The sequence below is a fragment of the Echiichthys vipera genome, assembly GCF_963691815.1.
Source record: "Echiichthys vipera genome assembly, chromosome: 5".
In the NCBI taxonomy this organism is placed as follows: domain Eukaryota; kingdom Metazoa; phylum Chordata; class Actinopteri; order Perciformes; family Trachinidae; genus Echiichthys; species Echiichthys vipera.
In genome coordinates, this window is record NC_139830.1 from 10,335,061 (window position 1) to 10,353,414 (window position 18,354).

Consider the following 18,354-nt stretch of genomic DNA (forward strand, 5'->3'; position numbering starts at 1 on the left):
AAAAAAAAAACAACAACTCCTATTCAGTGCAACCTCTTTGGCTCCCAAATTTACATACATATATCTTTACTTATGTGTCTTTATAAGTGCTTAATAGTCTGTGTTTACTGCTTATGTGCTTTTATTGTGCCTGTATGCTTTTGTCTGTACTTCATTCATTCATTCATCTTCAACCGCTTGTCCCTGTCGGGTCGCGGGGGGCTGGAGCCAATCCCAGCTGACATCGGTCGTGAGGCGGGGTCCACCCTGGACAGGACGCCAGTCTATCACAGGGCACACAGAGACAAACAGAGACAGACAACCATTCACACCTACGGGCAATTTTAGAGTCATCAATTAACCTAACACGTACTTATGTGTTTTAATTTTGTACCTATAAGCGTGTGTTTATGTTTTTATATATGTTTTTATGTATGCTTTTATATATGCTCACGGGTTTGTTTATGGTTAATGTGCTCTTGTTGTGCCTATATGCTTTGTGTGTGCTTATGTGTTTTCATATGTGTCTATAAGTGTGTGCTTTAATATGTATCATCATTATTATTATTATTATTATTATTATTATATTATTACATATGTTATTATTATAATCATAAGTGCATTTGTGGTAGTCATAATAATATTTGTTTTTATTATGTATGAATGGACAGACATAAAAAACATCAGAGATAATGGTTTCTTCAACATGGATGAAAGATTACAATGGTTTTAAGACAGAATCCATTTATTGCATTCCAGTATTTTGTATCAGAGTAGTTATTCTGGATCCAGGTCCTTTTGATGGGGGCCAGGTTTAGGAATCATTTATTGGGGTATGTTTTTCAGCATTTATTTGATTTGACTTTTACAGAAGAGGATTAGGGCCACACAGGAAAAAAATGTATTTGAGTTCTGACTTTAAACTCAGAATTCTGACTTTATTCAAATTTATTAATAAAAATATATATATTTATATATTTTTTTTTTTAAGTCTTGCATCTAGAGTATCTACAGTGTGGTATAAAATATTGGTATGAATGTGTATATAATATTTAACATGTAGTGAATATACTGTTGAATTGCCCTCCTATAACTCTTTAAAAAAATGTATGTATATTTTATCTTATTTTATGGTTTTAGAACTATTTTAATGTAGCCTATTTGACGGATGAATGTACATTTGAAAAACCGTTAATAAAAATATTAAAAAAACATAAAAATAAAATATTATTGTACTTGTGTCCTGTAATTTTTTGTCTGTAAATCCTGTTTTTTCTTGTGCCAACATTTTCACTATTTTAATGTATAAAGTACATTTGAAAAAAAGTAAATAAAAAAATAAAATAACATTATTGTACTTATATCCTGTAGTTTATTGTCTGTAAATCCTGTTTTTTCTTGTGCCAACTTTTTCCACCATTTTAATGTATTTGACAGATGAAAGTACATTTGAAAAACCGTTAATACAAATAAATAAATAAATAAATAAATAAATAAATAAATTAAAGGGAGTCGTTCGGGTTTCCGCCCCTTTCGCTGCCTGCTGCAGTGCGCATGCTCAGTGTAGTAGCCGGTTATGGCGGCCGTGTGTGTTTGTCCATGAGGTGGGGGACGCCTGCTTTTCTTGCGGTCTGTGACAGAGCGATACTGTGAGCGAAGCGCTGCCATGGCAGGAGTGTTTGACATTGATTTGGACCAGCCGGAGGAAAATGTCTCCGACGATGAAAACGAGGAGGTAAAGGAAGACGTTGAACGTAACTGAAGAGTTGTCACAGCCGAAACTCTTCAGGAGCTGCTAGCTGTTAGCTTGTTAGCCGTTAGCCCTGTAGCCACCGCAGGCCTGCTCCTCCTGCAGCCGGAGCTCCCAGGCCTTTTTCAAACAGGATTAGCAAGAGGCTAATGCCCCGTTAGCCTGACAGCGATCATGACAGAGCTGTCACTTGTCTTTATTTTACTAGTATTGACAGCTGTGGACGGACTGCATGTGCTTTTAAAGCCATCTCGTTTAAAAACCGTCGCTGTCATGTTGGAGTTGTGCGAGCAGAGCCTTACTTGGCCAGAGGTGCTGCAGTGATAAATGTGGCTCCGTGTGCAACAGTTTATTTTGGCAGGAGTGTTACAGAGTGGAGGACTGTAACCATGGACTTGAAGCTGCTGGTGCCTGTGTTTCTGTCCAGTTCACACCAGCACCACACTACTACTATGAAATAATAATTACCTTTTTATTTATTTATGAATTATTATTAAATCATGAGTAAATACTGTTTAATGCAATTCTCAAACTAGTATCCTATTGCAGCCAAACAAGCCCTTTCACCCTTTTTATTACAGTAGATAATGATTATCTGCAGAAACATTAAGATTAAAACAACTGTTGCTTGATCTATTGCATCATGTTTCCATGTAGCATGGATTGGGTAAATATTACACCACAGTAGCTCTTGTGTGTTGTCACATCACAACTCCTGTAATCATGTGAAGACACACATTTAAAGTTATTATACAGTAGGATATAATCTAAGTTGGGCTGTGACAGCAACTATTTACATTATCAATTCATCTGACAGTTAATTTCTCCATTAATAGATTTGTTGTTTTGTGTTTATAAAGTGACATAAAATAGCAGAAGAATGCCCATCACAGTCTCCTGGATCCATAGTGATGTGTTGAAATATCTTGTTTCGTTCATCCAAAACGCATAAATATTCTTTTTACAATTATATCAAAACAGAATAGCAGCAAGTCCTCAAAGTGGAGAAGAAAATGACCACATCAATAAGCTTTTATAGCGGCCGTTACCCTGTTTATAGCTATTTATTTTAGGATGACAAGTATTATAAATGCTTTACCATCACATTATTTTGATAGGCACCACATGTTTGAACACAAGAAAGAAAAGAAAATACAAAAAATGTACAGCGGTCAAACGCTCCTACAGAGATGTTGACTAAAAAAGAGTTACTTAACAAACTGTGATTCCTGCGTTTATGTTGTTTTCTACTTTTCCTTCCAGATTCAAATCGGTGATATCATGGACCAGTGCAGTGGATTTGAGTTGTAAGTATTCAAAATGTCCTTCGGTGCTTGTCTTTGTGTATGATTAAAAAAATAAATCAAAATGCAATAAATGTGTCTCTGCAGCAACATGGACGACTGTGAGAAGATTGAGATATCGGAGGACAACGTCAATCAGGGGACGGAGAACATCAGACCGGAGTGCTTTGAGCTGCTGCGGGTCCTGGGGAAAGGTGGTTATGGAAAGGTACTTGTGGTACCCAAGAAGCAGCAAGCTTTGAGAAAGTACTCTTAACCGGCACACACTCCTACAAATGCACACTTTGGATTAAATTCCCCCTCTAATGTGAAGAACTGAGTTAAGTTGATTTATTTAAAACATGTCAATCGTTTGCCCTTCTGTGCAGGTTTTTCAAGTTCGAAAAGTTGTCGGCGCCGCATCGGGCAAAATATTTGCCATGAAAGTTTTAAAAAAGGTACTTTTTTTCTGCGTAAATCACTTCGATTAAAGTAGCTGCTCTCAGTATTTGTATCCTGTGAATGTAATTGCATGATTGTTCTTACAAATAAACATTGTGCTGCTTCTGTCTGCAAATATTGGCTGTCCTTGAAGCCAGTGGTGGGGTAAGATTTCACTGCTAGTTGGTAGAGAGCCATCTGCGCTGCTGCAGCCTTGGCACTTAAAACACTCTGCCTCAGCCCATTAGATTCTGCTTGATATTCACACTGCTTCTGCTTGATTGGCTAAAATGACCCCAGTGACTTGTTGAAGACCTGCCAGATTTCAACCAGTCGTTCGGCTCCAAAGTGGCTGCACAGCTTTGATAAAGGTCTGTAGTTTGGGGGTAGAACCCAGGGCCTGTTCTTATGAAGCATCTCAGAGTAAGAAATCAGTCCTGACTTGCCCAAAATTCTCGGAGGTACATATGCAGTCCTGCATTTATGCTTTTTCCGTCTTTTCCATGCTTCAGGAGAGCTGACGAAACTTGGCTAGACAGTGATATGACAAATATGCAAGATACGCTCCAGCAGCTGTGTAAATACACAATACATAGTATATACAGAGATCTTTCAAAAAAAATGAATTGTGGTAAAATTCAGATTTTAATCCGAAGTGAGTCCACTGCAGGAAAAGGCCAAATGTTATTGCAAATTACACTCAATTAAAAACAAGAAAATAAATTTGCAACAGCAATTATCAGGCAACAAAACTGTAATTATATACTAACATGTTAATTTTGTGTAATTTTTATGTTCAGATTAAATTTATTTGTAGTCTTTTTATGATCTTAATTAGCTCTTGATACAAGTGACATAATGCTGTATGCTTAATTAATTTAGATTGACCTCATTTACATAATTTCTAAATTAGCCTTTTTTGAATGTGTCGATTTCACACAGAGAAAAACATTAATTAATAAATGATTAATTAATAAGTGTCATATACCAATTATGTTATTTGCTCTTGAATGAGAACCTTGACTCCTTGCTGTGTGTGTCTGTGTGTGAAAGGCTCATAAATAACTTAAATCTAAGTTTGAACCGTAGTGATTCTGAGATGCTTCATAAACACACATTATACAACAGATGCAACAGCCCGTAACAACGTAGAGCAGTTAGCAGTTAGATGACCGTTATTTTTGACAATTATTGGTGGTCCAGTAAAGTAGTTAAAGGCCCAGATAGTGGCTGAAAATATATGATTCATAAAGTGAATTGTCAAGAAATATAAATGTATGAATGAATCCTGCCCCCTTAAAATAAAACCTGAGTCCCTCCATTGGAGCTCCATCTGTTGTTGTATTTCTGACACTCAAAGCTGAGACACCAGCAATCGTATACATCACCCAGAGTAGCAGAGAGGAAGAGTGTAGAGAGCTGTAGGAACAGAAAGCACTGTACATATATAACCACAGTAGTGCTCATTGTGTTGGGTTCATTATTCTCATTAGTCATTATAAAGCCTAGCTTTTCTTTTAGTGAATATCAATGAACCATTGTCAGAGCTAAGGATTTCACTTCAAATGTTAGAAATGGCATGATCTGAGTTTATTACACTTTATTTATTAGTGAAACTAGGTCAATAATTAAGAAATGTCACTCCTGTCTCTCAGTGACATAGTTGGACCCCTTCCCTTGAGATAATGGAATAATAACTTCCTCTCTATCAGTGATACACAGCCTGTTGTTCGGAGCATTTCACATGTGCGTGGATCAAAACATGCCCATTGTTTCACGTCTCCATCTGCCTCCTGACTAATGTTGATGTTCTTCGGGGGTGGGGCCACCAGGCTATGATTGTACGCAACGCCAAGGACACGGCCCACACAAAGGCAGAGAGGAACATCCTGGAGGAGGTGAAGCATCCATTCATTGTTGATCTCATCTACGCCTTCCAGACAGGAGGGAAGCTGTATCTCATCCTGGAGTACCTGAGCGGTCAGTACGAGAAATGTGCACGCACACACACAAATGGTCTAAACACACACTGTGCAGGAAGATAAAAGTATATGAGGGTGTGAAAACACTTCTTCCTGCTTGTCTCCTCCAGGGAGCTCAGTAGTGAGGGTCAGCCACACAACCTTTTGGAGTTGGTAGAGATGTGCAGTATGTTTGCTGAGTATTGTCACTGATTTCCTGAATCGATTTGATTCTGATTTCATTCAATTTGGGAGATTTCAGTTACAATACCAATTTAGATGGTCAGAGAACTAATGCTGTAAACAGAAGCAGGGAAATGAGTGGAAAAATGTTTGTGTTTCCAGACTATAATCACACTTTCTAAAATAACATATATTAATATATACAAATCACAACAAGTTTATTAACGCAACATAGCCGACCTGTAGATGATATGAAACTCATCAAGCTGGCTGTATATTGTCAGGTTACTGTGGTTACCGTGCGACTGCTATTCTCATTTACCGACTCTCTTCCATACATTTCGTCTATATTTTATTCATGATTTATTTTAATTTGTTATTATTTTATTAATTTATAAGTATTTTTATTCCATCTAAAGCCAATGAAGCAAAGACTTATGTTTTCTTTTGTAGTTACTGGTAAATTGTTCATCCCTACTCTTACTGTCTGTAGGGGTTGCAGGTTCACAGTTATTAATTGCACTTCGCTTGAATAAAATACTTTGCTGTAAAATCCTGTGAGAATTCTGGAAATGGGAGTCTGGAAAAGTAGGGAATTTTGGAATTGAAAATGTGTGGGAACTCTCTAAGAAACTCTTATTAAAAACAATGTTTACACCAAGAACTGACCCCAAAGCAGTTGCATTAATGTACTATTTATTTGACATACCCACACCACAGCGATCAACACAATCAAACGAAACTCTACAGTTAGAGAGTGTTGAACTAACAGAAAAATATATCTGAAGACATCCTGAAAATGGCCATACCACTTTTTCCCTCACCAACTTTCACCTTAATTCAGTATGACGTGCTTGGTACTGGTGGATGTCTTCTCCAGTGAATGCCGGCCGTCCCGCTGGTCTCTTGAATTGATCTCAGGGTTTTATGAATCAATATTGGATCTTTTTAAATGAAGATTCAACTTTTTGAAGCCCAGCCCCGGCGTGTCATCTGTGTTAACAGCATAAAACCTTGTTCACCTCTGCAGGAGGAGAACTTTTCATGCAGCTGGAGAGGGAGGGCATCTTCATGGAAGACACAGCCTGGTGAGTGGCGTTCATTTTTATATTGAGTGTGGAACCTCAGACTGTCGGGACCATCTGTTACAAAATCACCATAGAAAATGCATGTTCAAGTTGTATGTTAGCCCACCTCCAACACAGTTTAATTATTCTTTAAATAAGCACATAAGAATGTTAAACTGCAGGTGACTATAGCAACAGTACTTGTGCTTCCTCATCAGTATAACAAACCTAACACTGGGTTAAACTGACTGCAAACATATCATGCATTGATACCATAGATTGGTGGATCCTCATGAAGTTGAATATTTTCTATCAATGTTTTTTTCTCTTTAGCTTCTACCTGGCAGAGATTTCCATGGCTCTGGGCCACCTGCACCAGAAGGGCATCATCTACAGAGACCTAAAGCCTGAGAACATCATGCTCAACAACCATGGTGTGTGTTTGTATACATGTGATGGTATTAACTCAAACTTTCATGCATGACATTTCCAAAAAAAAAGGACTTAAATGTCTTCTATTTGACCTTAAAACATAACCGTCCATATGCACAAATATCATGCACATCACATAAATAATAGTAATAGACGTTGTTGTTATATAACACAGATATCTTTGTATATCCGAAATAAATAATTGTATATCATTGCATTTGTGTTGTTTCCCTCCCAGGCCATGTAAAGTTGACAGACTTTGGACTGTGCAAAGAGTCAATTCACGACGGCACAGTGACCCACACTTTCTGCGGTACCATTGAATACATGTAAGTCTCATTTTCCTCCTCACCCCTTCAATCACACTCACTCTTGGATTTACTTGCATACAATTATGCTTCCTCACTCACTCGTGTACTTGCTCTCCCTCTTCTTTCATGCTTATTGTTGACTTTAGTAAGAAATGTGCTCTGGTATGGTTGCAGGGCTCCAGAGATCTTGATGAGAAGCGGACACAACCGAGCGGTGGACTGGTGGAGTCTGGGCGCTCTGATGTACGACATGCTCACAGGAGCGGTCAGTTCAGCGTTTCTCTTTTTAGTGCACTGTTATAAAATAGGAATCATAATTTAGGAATGTTTGCGTGACTTCTTCCTCTTTTCCCGCTCTAGCCACCGTTCACTGGTGAAAACCGAAAAAAGACCATTGACAAGATCCTGAAGTGTAAGCTCAGCCTCCCACCCTACCTCACACAAGAAGCAAGAGATCTCCTGAAACGGGTATCTCCTGTTTGTTTAAAGCTTATACCGCATGTGTTTATCCAAAATAAGTGAGGAGTTGTTGTGTAAGTATTCTTTTGACATTTGACTGCTGGTTGTGCAGTTGTTGAAGAGAAACGCCTCGTCACGGTTGGGAGCGGGGGCAGGAGATGCCACAGAGGTGCAGGTGAGGATAAATATTATTACCTGATATGTAATATTGTGAACAGCAGTGCACTAATTAAGTGGGAATTGAGTTTGTCACACTACAGAAAATGTGTTATTAACCACTCAGCCAAATTTGAATGAATAAAATATTGTCAAGTATGAAAAAAAATAAGGGCCCTCTCACAATACCAAGCTAAACCCAAAACATGTGAAAAACTGTTCAATGCTCCATAATTCATTTTGACATGAATAACAGTCTTTTCACATGTTGACTGCAGTCATTTTCCAACCTGTATAATGTGTTTTGAAAGAAATCTCTGAATTAACTGAACACAGACTTTAACTTTCTTATGTGGATTGTTACTTAAAAACTGTTCCCCTACGAAACATAGTTACAGAGGGACTATTTTATTTAAGTGTGGCTTTGTTTGTGAAGCAAAACTCTGCAAACCCAGAGATCATAATATAGTACATGTCCCATAAACCCTCTCAGGACATACTGGTACTAATACTCACACTCTCGTACATCGGAAAAAGCTGTGGTTGCATGAACAGAGGTTTGTTTAACATTTCCCAGAATTCGAAGCTATGTTTTATGGCCCTCTGAATTTGATTCCTACAGGCTCATCCCTTCTTTCGAACCATCAACTGGGAGGATTTGCTGGCTCGGAAAGTGGAACCTCCCTTCAAACCTTTCCTGGTGAGTGTCAGAGGAGCAGACCACAAGGAGATCTTTATTTATTTATTGTATTTTTAAACTTTTGTTTAACAAGGGAAAAGACCCAGTGATATTAAAAAAAGTCCTGACCAAGACAGGCAGCAGCACAAGTAACAGCTTTAGACCAGCAAACATGGCACAATTACATGGAAACAAGTAAGAAATAACATCTTCATTCTAAGATATCAAAACATAATTCAAAACCTTGACAGCCAGATGTGACGGCTTCCAAGTCTTTCAGCATCACTTTAAATGTGTCCAGTGAAACCAACTCCCGAAGTTTCAGGTGGTTTTGTAACTGGTTCAAATCAGACGGAGCCGCAAACTTAAACTCCCTTTTTCCTAATTCAGTACGGCCTTTGCCTGAGTTGGACACTGCAGGTCCACTTGGAGTTTAAGAGCATGTTGAAATTAGATCTCTGTGAATTCACAACCAATGCTATCTGTGTAGCTTGAGTTTTTTTGTGATATTGAGATGCGGTTGAATTCAGGTAACCTTCTCGGATTAAACCAACTGAACAAGTTTGGGGAATTGAGCCCAGGTCTTCTCTTGTTTCAGACCTACGTGTTGTTAGTTGACACATCTACTCATGTTGCTGCACCTCCTCACCTGTGTTTGTCTGCCCTTCTATCTCTGCAGCAATCAGCTGAAGACGTGAGTCAGTTTGACTCGAAGTTCACCAGTCAGACACCTGTCGACAGCCCGGATGACTCAACCCTCAGTGAGAGTGCCAATCAAGCCTTCCTGGTAACGTCTCTGACTACATTTCCCTGTCTTTTGTGTGTTTTATTAATCGAGCACAACAGAAAGACTCCAAAAAAAAGAACCATTTACTTGCAAATGAATGATTGAATTAATGATAAGATGGATAGATGAGATGGATCCCGATATGTTGCATTCCCATTACTATCCTCTGCAATTCAGTATGAAAAACTCATTGGTTCTTTCATCTTTATTACTTCCCTATTCAGTTACTTAATGTTCACAAAGACACTACAAGTTTGCACAATAAACGTGCCATTCTTTATACAGGCATAATAATAAGCATTGTGCCCATGAAGTTAATCGCAATAATATCACCTTGTATGTAATGTAAAAGACACATTACATCACAGAGCAGCGTAAATAACAAGAAATAAATCAGTCAGGTGGAGCAACAAATATCACGGCATTGCTGACTTTGTCTTCCTCAGATGTGACAGTGCCCAAAACTGCACCTGTGTTTGTCTCTGATGTCTTTGTGTCTGTAGGGTTTCACATACGTTGCTCCGTCAGTCCTGGAAAACATTAAAGAAAGGTTCTCGTTTGAGCCAAAAATCCGCTCACCTCGACGGATCGTGGGCAGCCCGAGAACACCTCTCAGGTACGTCGGCGTGTCTGCAGCAGGCACTTGTACTGGTTGACGTCCTTCACTGGTAAACACCATATTCCCACAGTGGGGTTTATTTCAATTCCTGACATTTCTTATTGATAGACCTGGCCTCAACTTGATGCACTCAAATTTTCAATTTGTGTTTTCCAGTCACTCGATCTGAGGCCAAAGAAAGTCTGGCAGTCCCAATGCACATTTGTGATAAATACATTTAGACTATAGTCCCACTAAATGTGCCGCTTAAATCCGTTTCATAGAGGGTTGTTTGTTTGCATGGTAGCTAGCAATTACACACTTGAAAACAACAGTTTATGGCATATTAAATGTAATTATTTTGTCTAATAATGTAGAGTAACTCTGGAGGAGCAAAAATAAAGGAAAAATACACATGAAAATAGATCTTCCATGTCCCTACAAATGCCTCTCAGTGACATCTGCCTGTTTCCCTCCTCTCGTCCTTTCAGCCCAGTCAAGTTCTCAGGGGGGGAAAGCTGGGCCCGGAGTCCCCTTCTCCCCGGCGGAGGACCAAGTGTCCTCCAGTCACCTCAGGACCAGGCCATGGAGCTGTCCACCCCAGAGCAAATGGACGTCACATCAAGCAACGAAGCCTCGGCCCCTCTCCCCATCCGTCAGCCTACCGGGGTCAACCTGGCTCAGATGAAACAGCAGACCTATCCTGTCGCGGCCAAACGGCCCGAGCATTTACGTATGAACCTATGACCCACTGCGCCTCTTTAGGAGAGTTTATTTCTTGACTCTTTTTTTTTTTTCTTTTGTTGTTGATATTTTTTAAGAAACAAAGCAAAAAGATATGGATGCTAGAGACAATTCAAATCCAAAATTGCACATCCGCACACTCCATATACTGTCACAGCCTGGAGTTTGTGCGTGGGTCTGGGACTCCAGCGTGCTGCAGTTAAGTGCTACCGACATCACCGCCTCGCCACTGCTCCTCTGACACCTCAGGTCTCATGACCTACCCTCCGTTTTCTGAACTGGACTAGTAGGACTGGAAACCTTTCGAGGAGCGACAGCTTTTTGTGCAACCTGGAAATCTAATGTGATAATGAATCACACAGTATGCAAGCGATTTACTCTAAAATGCAGTAGGTCTACTGTACAAGATGACGTCCAAAGTGCTTTGTGCTATTTGAATGAATTCAAATGAGAAACTGCTTCCATTTGGAGATTCTGACGGTTCTTCATAGACAAAAAAAAATGCTTCCTGGCTCTGAATGAAACGATAGGAATTAGGTTTATTATTGAAAAAGATCAAAGAAATGATCATTGTGAGCAGCGGACAAGCAGGGCGTATGGTATTGATGAATACAGCTTTATGTCTTACAATGTTTTACAAAATGGATGCATTAACTGTGCTATACATCAGTGATGAATCAGAGCCTAAATTAAACAAGAAAAAAAACGTTGACTTTTTACATTCTTTCAGCATTGGTGTTGTGGATGACTGAATGGCTTATTTGATGTGGGAACCATACTTCAGGCGTACTACACTGTGGGATGTATCACTGGATTAGTTGACACATCGCCATGACCACCCAAAACATCAAACCGCCCAGGAGACTGGGGGCCTCGGCGGTGACGGGACGTAAGACCTCTCACTGACCCCTGGAGTGAACTCCTACTGGAGGTTGTGGCACCAGTTGATCTGGACACTGTCTGCAGTTGTTGTTTAATGCTCCAAAAACAGCCTCTCGCATCAGCATTCACTTGTTTTAGGAGGGAAATTTTAGAAGACCCGAAAAGCAAGGAAAATTATAATAAAAAGTAAAAAAAAAAATACAGAATGTGTTGTCTTTTGTGTATACCATCGTTTGTATTCAAAGATTCAGATAAAACATTTAGAGACGTCACAAGTGTGCATGTTTTTGTTTTTTTTAATTACATAAAAGATTGGTTTTAAATCTCATAATTGCATCTTATGAATGTCAAAGCTCCTCGCAGCTCTGCTACTAGAATATTTTAATTTCTCACTATACCGTCCCCCTGTGCTATCCTTTTACATTGTATGATTTGGGATTTGGAGTCATCATGAATCAAAGCTGTGCAAAGTCAAAATAACAAATCTTCAATTAAAGGTTTATGAGGTCACGTCAGATAAATCAAAACTGAATTTCCTGCCGCTGAAATAACAGTTAACTGATCTGAAACCTTTATCTAAAATATTTAAAAAACAAATGCATATAATGCTGAAGTCAAGAGTTACACGGTCCAATATGTTGGTCAGAGAAAATCAAAACAACAAACGTGGTGCCCTGTTAATGGAAAAAAGGGCTCTCAGAGGAAGTGCTGTCACATTACAGTGATGTGCTGAAACAAACATAAACAAAAGGCCCAATGAACATCCAAACAAACGTGCAGGAGTATGAAGTCAACCAAACTGATACATGAGGACTTATGGCCAAAAAAATGATATTAAAAAAAAACTGCTACCATAGTAATCTAAAAACGTTTGACCTTTTACCTGTGATCCATGAAGTGGACAGAAGTAATGAAACCTACCTTGAATGAACCCTGATTGTGTACTTTTACATTTGACAGAGCAGTTGGATTATAAACGCTGGCTTTAGAGAAAATACAGGAACATTCAGTTTTACATATAATATGCAAAACACAAACAGCTGCTGGTACAGGATCTAAATTGTTAAAAGGATTTACTCAAATACTTTTCAGGCTGGTGTTAATGTCCCACTCGGATGAGATCTGCCAAGAGTCCCTGGATCTACACTGCAAAACTTGACTTTATGGATGTTAAAATGTCTTAATTAGAACTAAATAAAGTGTGCATTGACAGGCAGTAAACAGCATATTGACCTTTAACATACAATGTGTCTCAATAATAATGTATTTTTAAAACTGGTAACTGCTGTGAGACCTACGAAGACCTGCCTGAAAAACAGAAAGACAATGATATTGATAATAATGAAGGAATGTGTGCTAATTTTGGAGTATGTAAAAAAGAAAAGTGAAATGATGACCTCAGTCACGTTTTGTGTAATCTACCAAACTACAGTATTACAGAAAACTCTGCAGTGTCACAAAATCTTCATATGACTGTAAAACCCCTGCTGTCTCAAACAAGTTTAGCTTTGACAGAGTTTGAAACACTAAACAAGGCACAAATCACTTGAGAGGAACAAAAATATATTTAAATAATCATTTAAAAAAGAAAACATTGGTTGAGATCGAAGTCAAACAGCAATAATAAAAGATAGTCTTCACACAGAGTTTAACTTACTTGGATTAACCAGCATCAGGACACTTCAGATTAGAGCTGCAGCGATTGGTCCACTAATGGATTAGTTGATCAATGGAAAAAGAATAGCTAAATATGTTGATAATCAATTGATCGTTAAGGGAATTTTTCATGCACAAACGCTAGAAAACGCTGTTTTCAGCCCCTCAAATAAGGATTTCCTTCCTTTCTCTGTTTTCTATCATATTAAACTGAAAATCTTTGGGTTTTTTTATGGACTAAACAAGACGTTTGAAGACACCATCTTGGACTTTGAGAAACAGTTTCACTATTTTCTGACATTTTATAGACCAAGCGATTTATCTAGAAAATAATCTACAGATTAGTCGATAATGAAACTAACCGTAAGTTGCAGCCATACCTCAGATAGTTTGAGACAAGTAGGAAATGATATGCACACAAATGCATACACTTGGTTTGGAAGATTATGTTTTGTTTGTCTTTTCCCTTTAGTATCCTTTTGATAAAGAATAAATGGTGACTTGCCAGGAAGGTTTACAAGAGTCTGAAGTGCTGAGATTACTGATGTTACTTTACAAGATTTTTTTTTTTTACCTGAAGGGCTCAAATTTCAAGAAGTTTCTGCTCACATTTGGGGTAAAAAAAGGCAAAAACTGCACAGAACTTAACTTGTGCTTCACACAGTAATCTCAACACACTGGCTATCCGAGAAGGTTAAAAAAACAAAGTTATTTCAACATATACTTTGACCCAGCTCTCATTTGGTTAGGCTGTTCCAAGCAGCAGAATATGGTTTCAAAACAAACTTTTAAAAAAAGAAAAGAAAAGGAAGAAAAAGGGCTTAGCTAGTCTGACCGGTTGTTTCAGTTTCCAGGGCACTGTTACACTGAGCACAAGTAACAATGAGGACTATCACCTCCAGAGAAATGTCTTTCATCAGATTTATGTACTTCAAGGTGACAGGGGTGAGAATGTGGGAGTGTTTCCCACCTCAGCAGCTAGAGCAGGACCAGAGGGACTAAATAACAACATGTCCCCCGTCCAGCTGTTTGTGGAGCAGAGTATGCAGAGGTGCAAGAAAAAAAAGAAGAGTCTGTGGTACTGAGTGTCATCACTGATTAACTCTGCACCTCCATGCAGCGGGACTCTGTTCCTGCAGCCGCCTCATCTTCTTCCCTAACCACACCCACCAGGCTAAACCAATCACGACGCACACCACCGACTCCACGTAGTAGCCGTCCAACGTCGTCACACAAACGCCGCCCTCCTTAACGCACAGCTGGAGACGGGAACAGAGATAAAGGAATCAAGTTATCAAGTCTCGGTAATGACATACACCATCGTGCGGATTTTCCCTTCCTCCCCTGTTTACTTACCCCCGCCTCCTCTAGGGAGCCGCAGCTCTGCCCGACAGCCCCCTGACACTCCTTAGAGGTCAGAGGATCCACCATCCACAGAGCCACGGTGGAGGGCCAGTTCCCACCGAGGTTAGTGACGGTGTTCAGCAGGGTCATGTAGGTCCCACCGATGAGGGGGTCGCTCACTTTGGCATGGAAGGCCATGCAGGCCACGTACATACTGTACAACGCCACCTAGTGCAGCAACATGGAAAACATTTGTTAAAGCTGATCAATTGTTAAACTTAACCATAAAACCACTAAACCATATTTAAAGACTTTATTCTCATTACATGAATCTTTCTTAATTGTTTTACTGCTGTGTTGAGGCTTTTGACCTGATGGCAGAACGAAAGATAATATATAATCAATTATTCCTAAACCAAAGAACTACAACTCTGTTCAAATGTGTTTCATATCCTGTTTTAACACAAATAAACAGAGACGAAACATTACCTCCCTCACTCAAATATGCCAGAAATGTAATGAAAACAGAAAAGAGAAATGGGATAAACATTTCCCTGTGCCCGACACTTCTAATTTTTTGTTTTGTTGCACAGTGACATCTGTAGGAAGAGACAGGAAATGGGACAAGGTTGATAGATGAAAGAGGAACTCATCTAAACACTTGAGGGCTTTTCTGTATCTGTACTGTATAATAGTATGTTATACAGGACAGGTAATGTATTATTATATATTATGGGACAACAACAAACACCCATCCATGTGTCTACAGCATATGTTTTGATAAACCTGTTAATGGATGACACAGATCATTTGACTTTAATTCCTACATAATAAAGACAAAACAATAAAACTAACTACAGCCATGCTAGCAGCACTTTGATGCTGCGCTTTGAGCTAAATGCTAACATGCATACAATGACGATGCTGACATGCTGATGTTTAGCAGGTTGCAATGTTTACCATGTTAGTTTAGCATGTTGGCATTCTAACATTGGCTAATTAACACTAAACACAGCTGATGAGAGTGTCATTAGTTCTGAAGGTATTTGGTCATAAACCAAAAACCTACTAAGGCCTGCCTGAAAAACAGAAATATGTATATATATTTTCAACATTCATTTTCCTCTTGCAACCTAAAAAGACCTATACCTTATAAGAATGAGTTACCAACCAGGTCCTTTGATAACCAAGAGGTCCCAACAAGCTACACTGTCCAATGTTGCTAATAAAAGTCTGAGGTGGTCCTATGATAAGTAAAGCTGATCATATTCAAGATTTGAGTTAATCTACCAACTACAGTATTAGAGATAACAGTGTCACAAAATCTTAAAATCTCCTCAAACTTCATACAAGGCTGGCTTTGAAAGAGTTCTAATCACTGAACAAGTCACAAATCACAAAGTATTAGACTTATTAGCCGACTGTCTACTGTAGATAACATGTAGAGGGTCAATAGCCCTTTCTTAGAAGCAGTCTGTTGCTGTCTGTATGTAGCTGAGATCCTGTTACCATGAAAACTATAACTATGCAGTGGAAGCATAAAAGAAGAGATCAACAAGATATTAAAGAGAGTAACAGAAAATATAAACCTGATGCAACGCGTAGCTAAGCAGCACTATGGCATAGTAGTACACAGGGAACCCTCCTTCTTGTTTTAGACTGGGGGTCCACCACACCAGCAGAGCGTACTCCAGCCCTATGAGCAACCTGCAAGCACAACAAAGCAACACTGTTAGCTTTTGGCTTACTGAATGTGTGCATGAGTTTGTGAGCCTGTGTGCGTTATGTGTGTAGCAACCTAAAAGGGAAGGCCTTGTAGAAGACATCCAGAGGTCTAGGTCCTGCTGTGTATTTACTGATGATCACAGGTAGGAGGATCTGCAGAGGCACCATGGGCACTGCCAGCAATGCCAACTGTTCCTTGGGAACTCCAGCCTCCACCAGCTTAAGACCGGTCACTGCATCCGCTGCAGAGAAGCCAATCTGAAACACACGGAGAAGAAACAGGAGAAATCTTTCATACACAGCGGATATTTACGTTAAGCAACAAACAGACAAAGCAACACTTTCAAAGTTATATTTCACAAATGTATCAAGTAGAGCTCAAGTACTTTAGCAGTGAGAAGCAGGGCACAAAAGGTGAAGACAGTGGGCATCTTGATGATAGAGAACAGCAGCTTGTAGGTTTCCATAACGCCCTGCGTCTCCTCATGGACTCTCTTCTTTCCTTTGCCGTGCTCATTTTCCCTTTTAATGATGGCTACCAACGTGGTGGAAACCAGGAACACTATTCCCCAAAAAAACAAGAAGTCTGCAGCAAGAACAAAAAAATGTTAGGAAATACACTTTATTCAACGCCAATTACTACTCTGTTGTAACGTAACACCAAAATTACAGTTTTCTGATTAATATATTAGGTCAGGGATTAATAATACCTGGCAAGGTGACGAGGCCTGTGTCCTTGGGCTCTGCTCTGAGGTATTTGTTGCAGAAGTCTGCAGACTCCAGAGCAAGAAAGAGCACGTTCCCCAGGAAGTATCCCGCTGTCTGGCCCACAGAGTTGCATGTAGAAGCATATCCCACATTCTCTCTGGATAACATAGTGAGGGCCCAGCCATCCACAGCTATGTCCTTAGAAGCAGAGAAGGCACAGCCATTGGAGGACGGAAGAGAAACTATCTACTTGAATGTATTTATTTATCTTCTTGAATGTGTGTTTGTGTCACAGTGTTTAAGATTGCCTACCTGTGTGGCTGCCAGGAAGGCAAGCATAAAGAAGACCGCAGTGAGTGTTACCACTTTGGGTCCCCCCTCACTCTGCAGCAGTGAATTGACCGTCATAGAAAGGTAGATCATGAAGAGGCCCAGCAGGTACTGTGTGGGCACCAGCCATGACTTTCTGCAGGATCAGGTCGGAGGTGGCGGTGACATTATCAGGAGAAAAAGATGCAAAGTGTGAGAAATATTCACATAGATGAAAACATCAACATAAACAGTATACATGCATCCTTCTTACCTTCTACCAAACCTGCTGAAGTAGAGAGCGTCCACTAGTGGCGCCCAGAGAAGCTTTAGACTAAATGGCCAGAAGACAAAGCTGAAGAAGGCTTGGTCCTTGTAGCTGACACTCTTACTCTGTAAGATCAGAGGGATGCTACCAGCCAGTCCCAGAGGAATCCCTTGCAGCACGTATAGGAACAAAAGTAGCAACACGTTTCCCAACTCGCCGCCAATCCCAGGCCGAACTCTGTGCCTCCTGTCCTCTGAGTCCGACCCTCTGATGAGACCCTCTGCTTCCTCTTCTGGTTCAGAGGAGCTGTCCATGTTCCTCAGGTGTTCAGGTGGGAGACTGGCACTCACCAGCTTCCTCTGCCGCCCGTTCTTGTGTGTCATCAAATCTGTGTGCTCCATGTTGGAGCAGTGGGCATCAAACCCTCTGTTCCCTCAGCAAATCTGCATAAACAGGGTGAGAAAGAAGTACTGAAACAGCTTCTAAATAACTGCGAGTCTCGGAAATTACCATGAATTGTAATTTGAATCCCATTAGGATTCAAATTTAGTTTTTGGGAGGGAGGCGTAGCCATAATGGCAACAGTAGAGAAAGTTATGGACAGACCAGACTGTTCATAGCAAGAATAAAGA

General features: G+C 39.8%; 2 protein-coding genes across 2 annotated transcripts; one reads left to right on the top strand and one right to left on the bottom strand.

Annotated features, from left to right (window-relative positions):
* Positions 1-1,564: 1,564 nt before the first annotated feature.
* On the top strand, positions 1,565-11,918 carry rps6kb1b (ribosomal protein S6 kinase b, polypeptide 1b). Its single transcript, XM_083914488.1, has 15 exons — positions 1,565-1,714; positions 2,993-3,036; positions 3,121-3,241; positions 3,402-3,470; positions 5,286-5,433; positions 6,628-6,685; positions 6,998-7,098; positions 7,335-7,425; positions 7,582-7,672; positions 7,768-7,875; positions 7,979-8,041; positions 8,645-8,722; positions 9,381-9,488; positions 9,992-10,104; positions 10,578-11,918. Exons 1-15 carry the CDS (start codon positions 1,646-1,648, stop codon positions 10,831-10,833), a joined length of 1,518 nt encoding a protein of 505 aa, XP_083770614.1. The 5' UTR covers positions 1,565-1,645; the 3' UTR covers positions 10,834-11,918.
* A 1,543-nt stretch (positions 11,919-13,461) lies between these two features.
* Positions 13,462-18,123, bottom strand: slc33a1 (solute carrier family 33 member 1; the record flags this gene model as incomplete). The annotated part of the gene is made up of 8 exons (XM_083914184.1): positions 13,462-14,627; positions 14,725-14,940; positions 16,302-16,419; positions 16,511-16,695; positions 16,824-17,023; positions 17,148-17,343; positions 17,458-17,611; positions 17,729-18,123. 8 exons carry the CDS (start codon positions 18,121-18,123, stop codon positions 14,460-14,462), a joined length of 1,632 nt encoding a protein of 543 aa, XP_083770310.1. The 3' UTR covers positions 13,462-14,459.
* Positions 18,124-18,354: the final 231 nt, after the last annotated feature.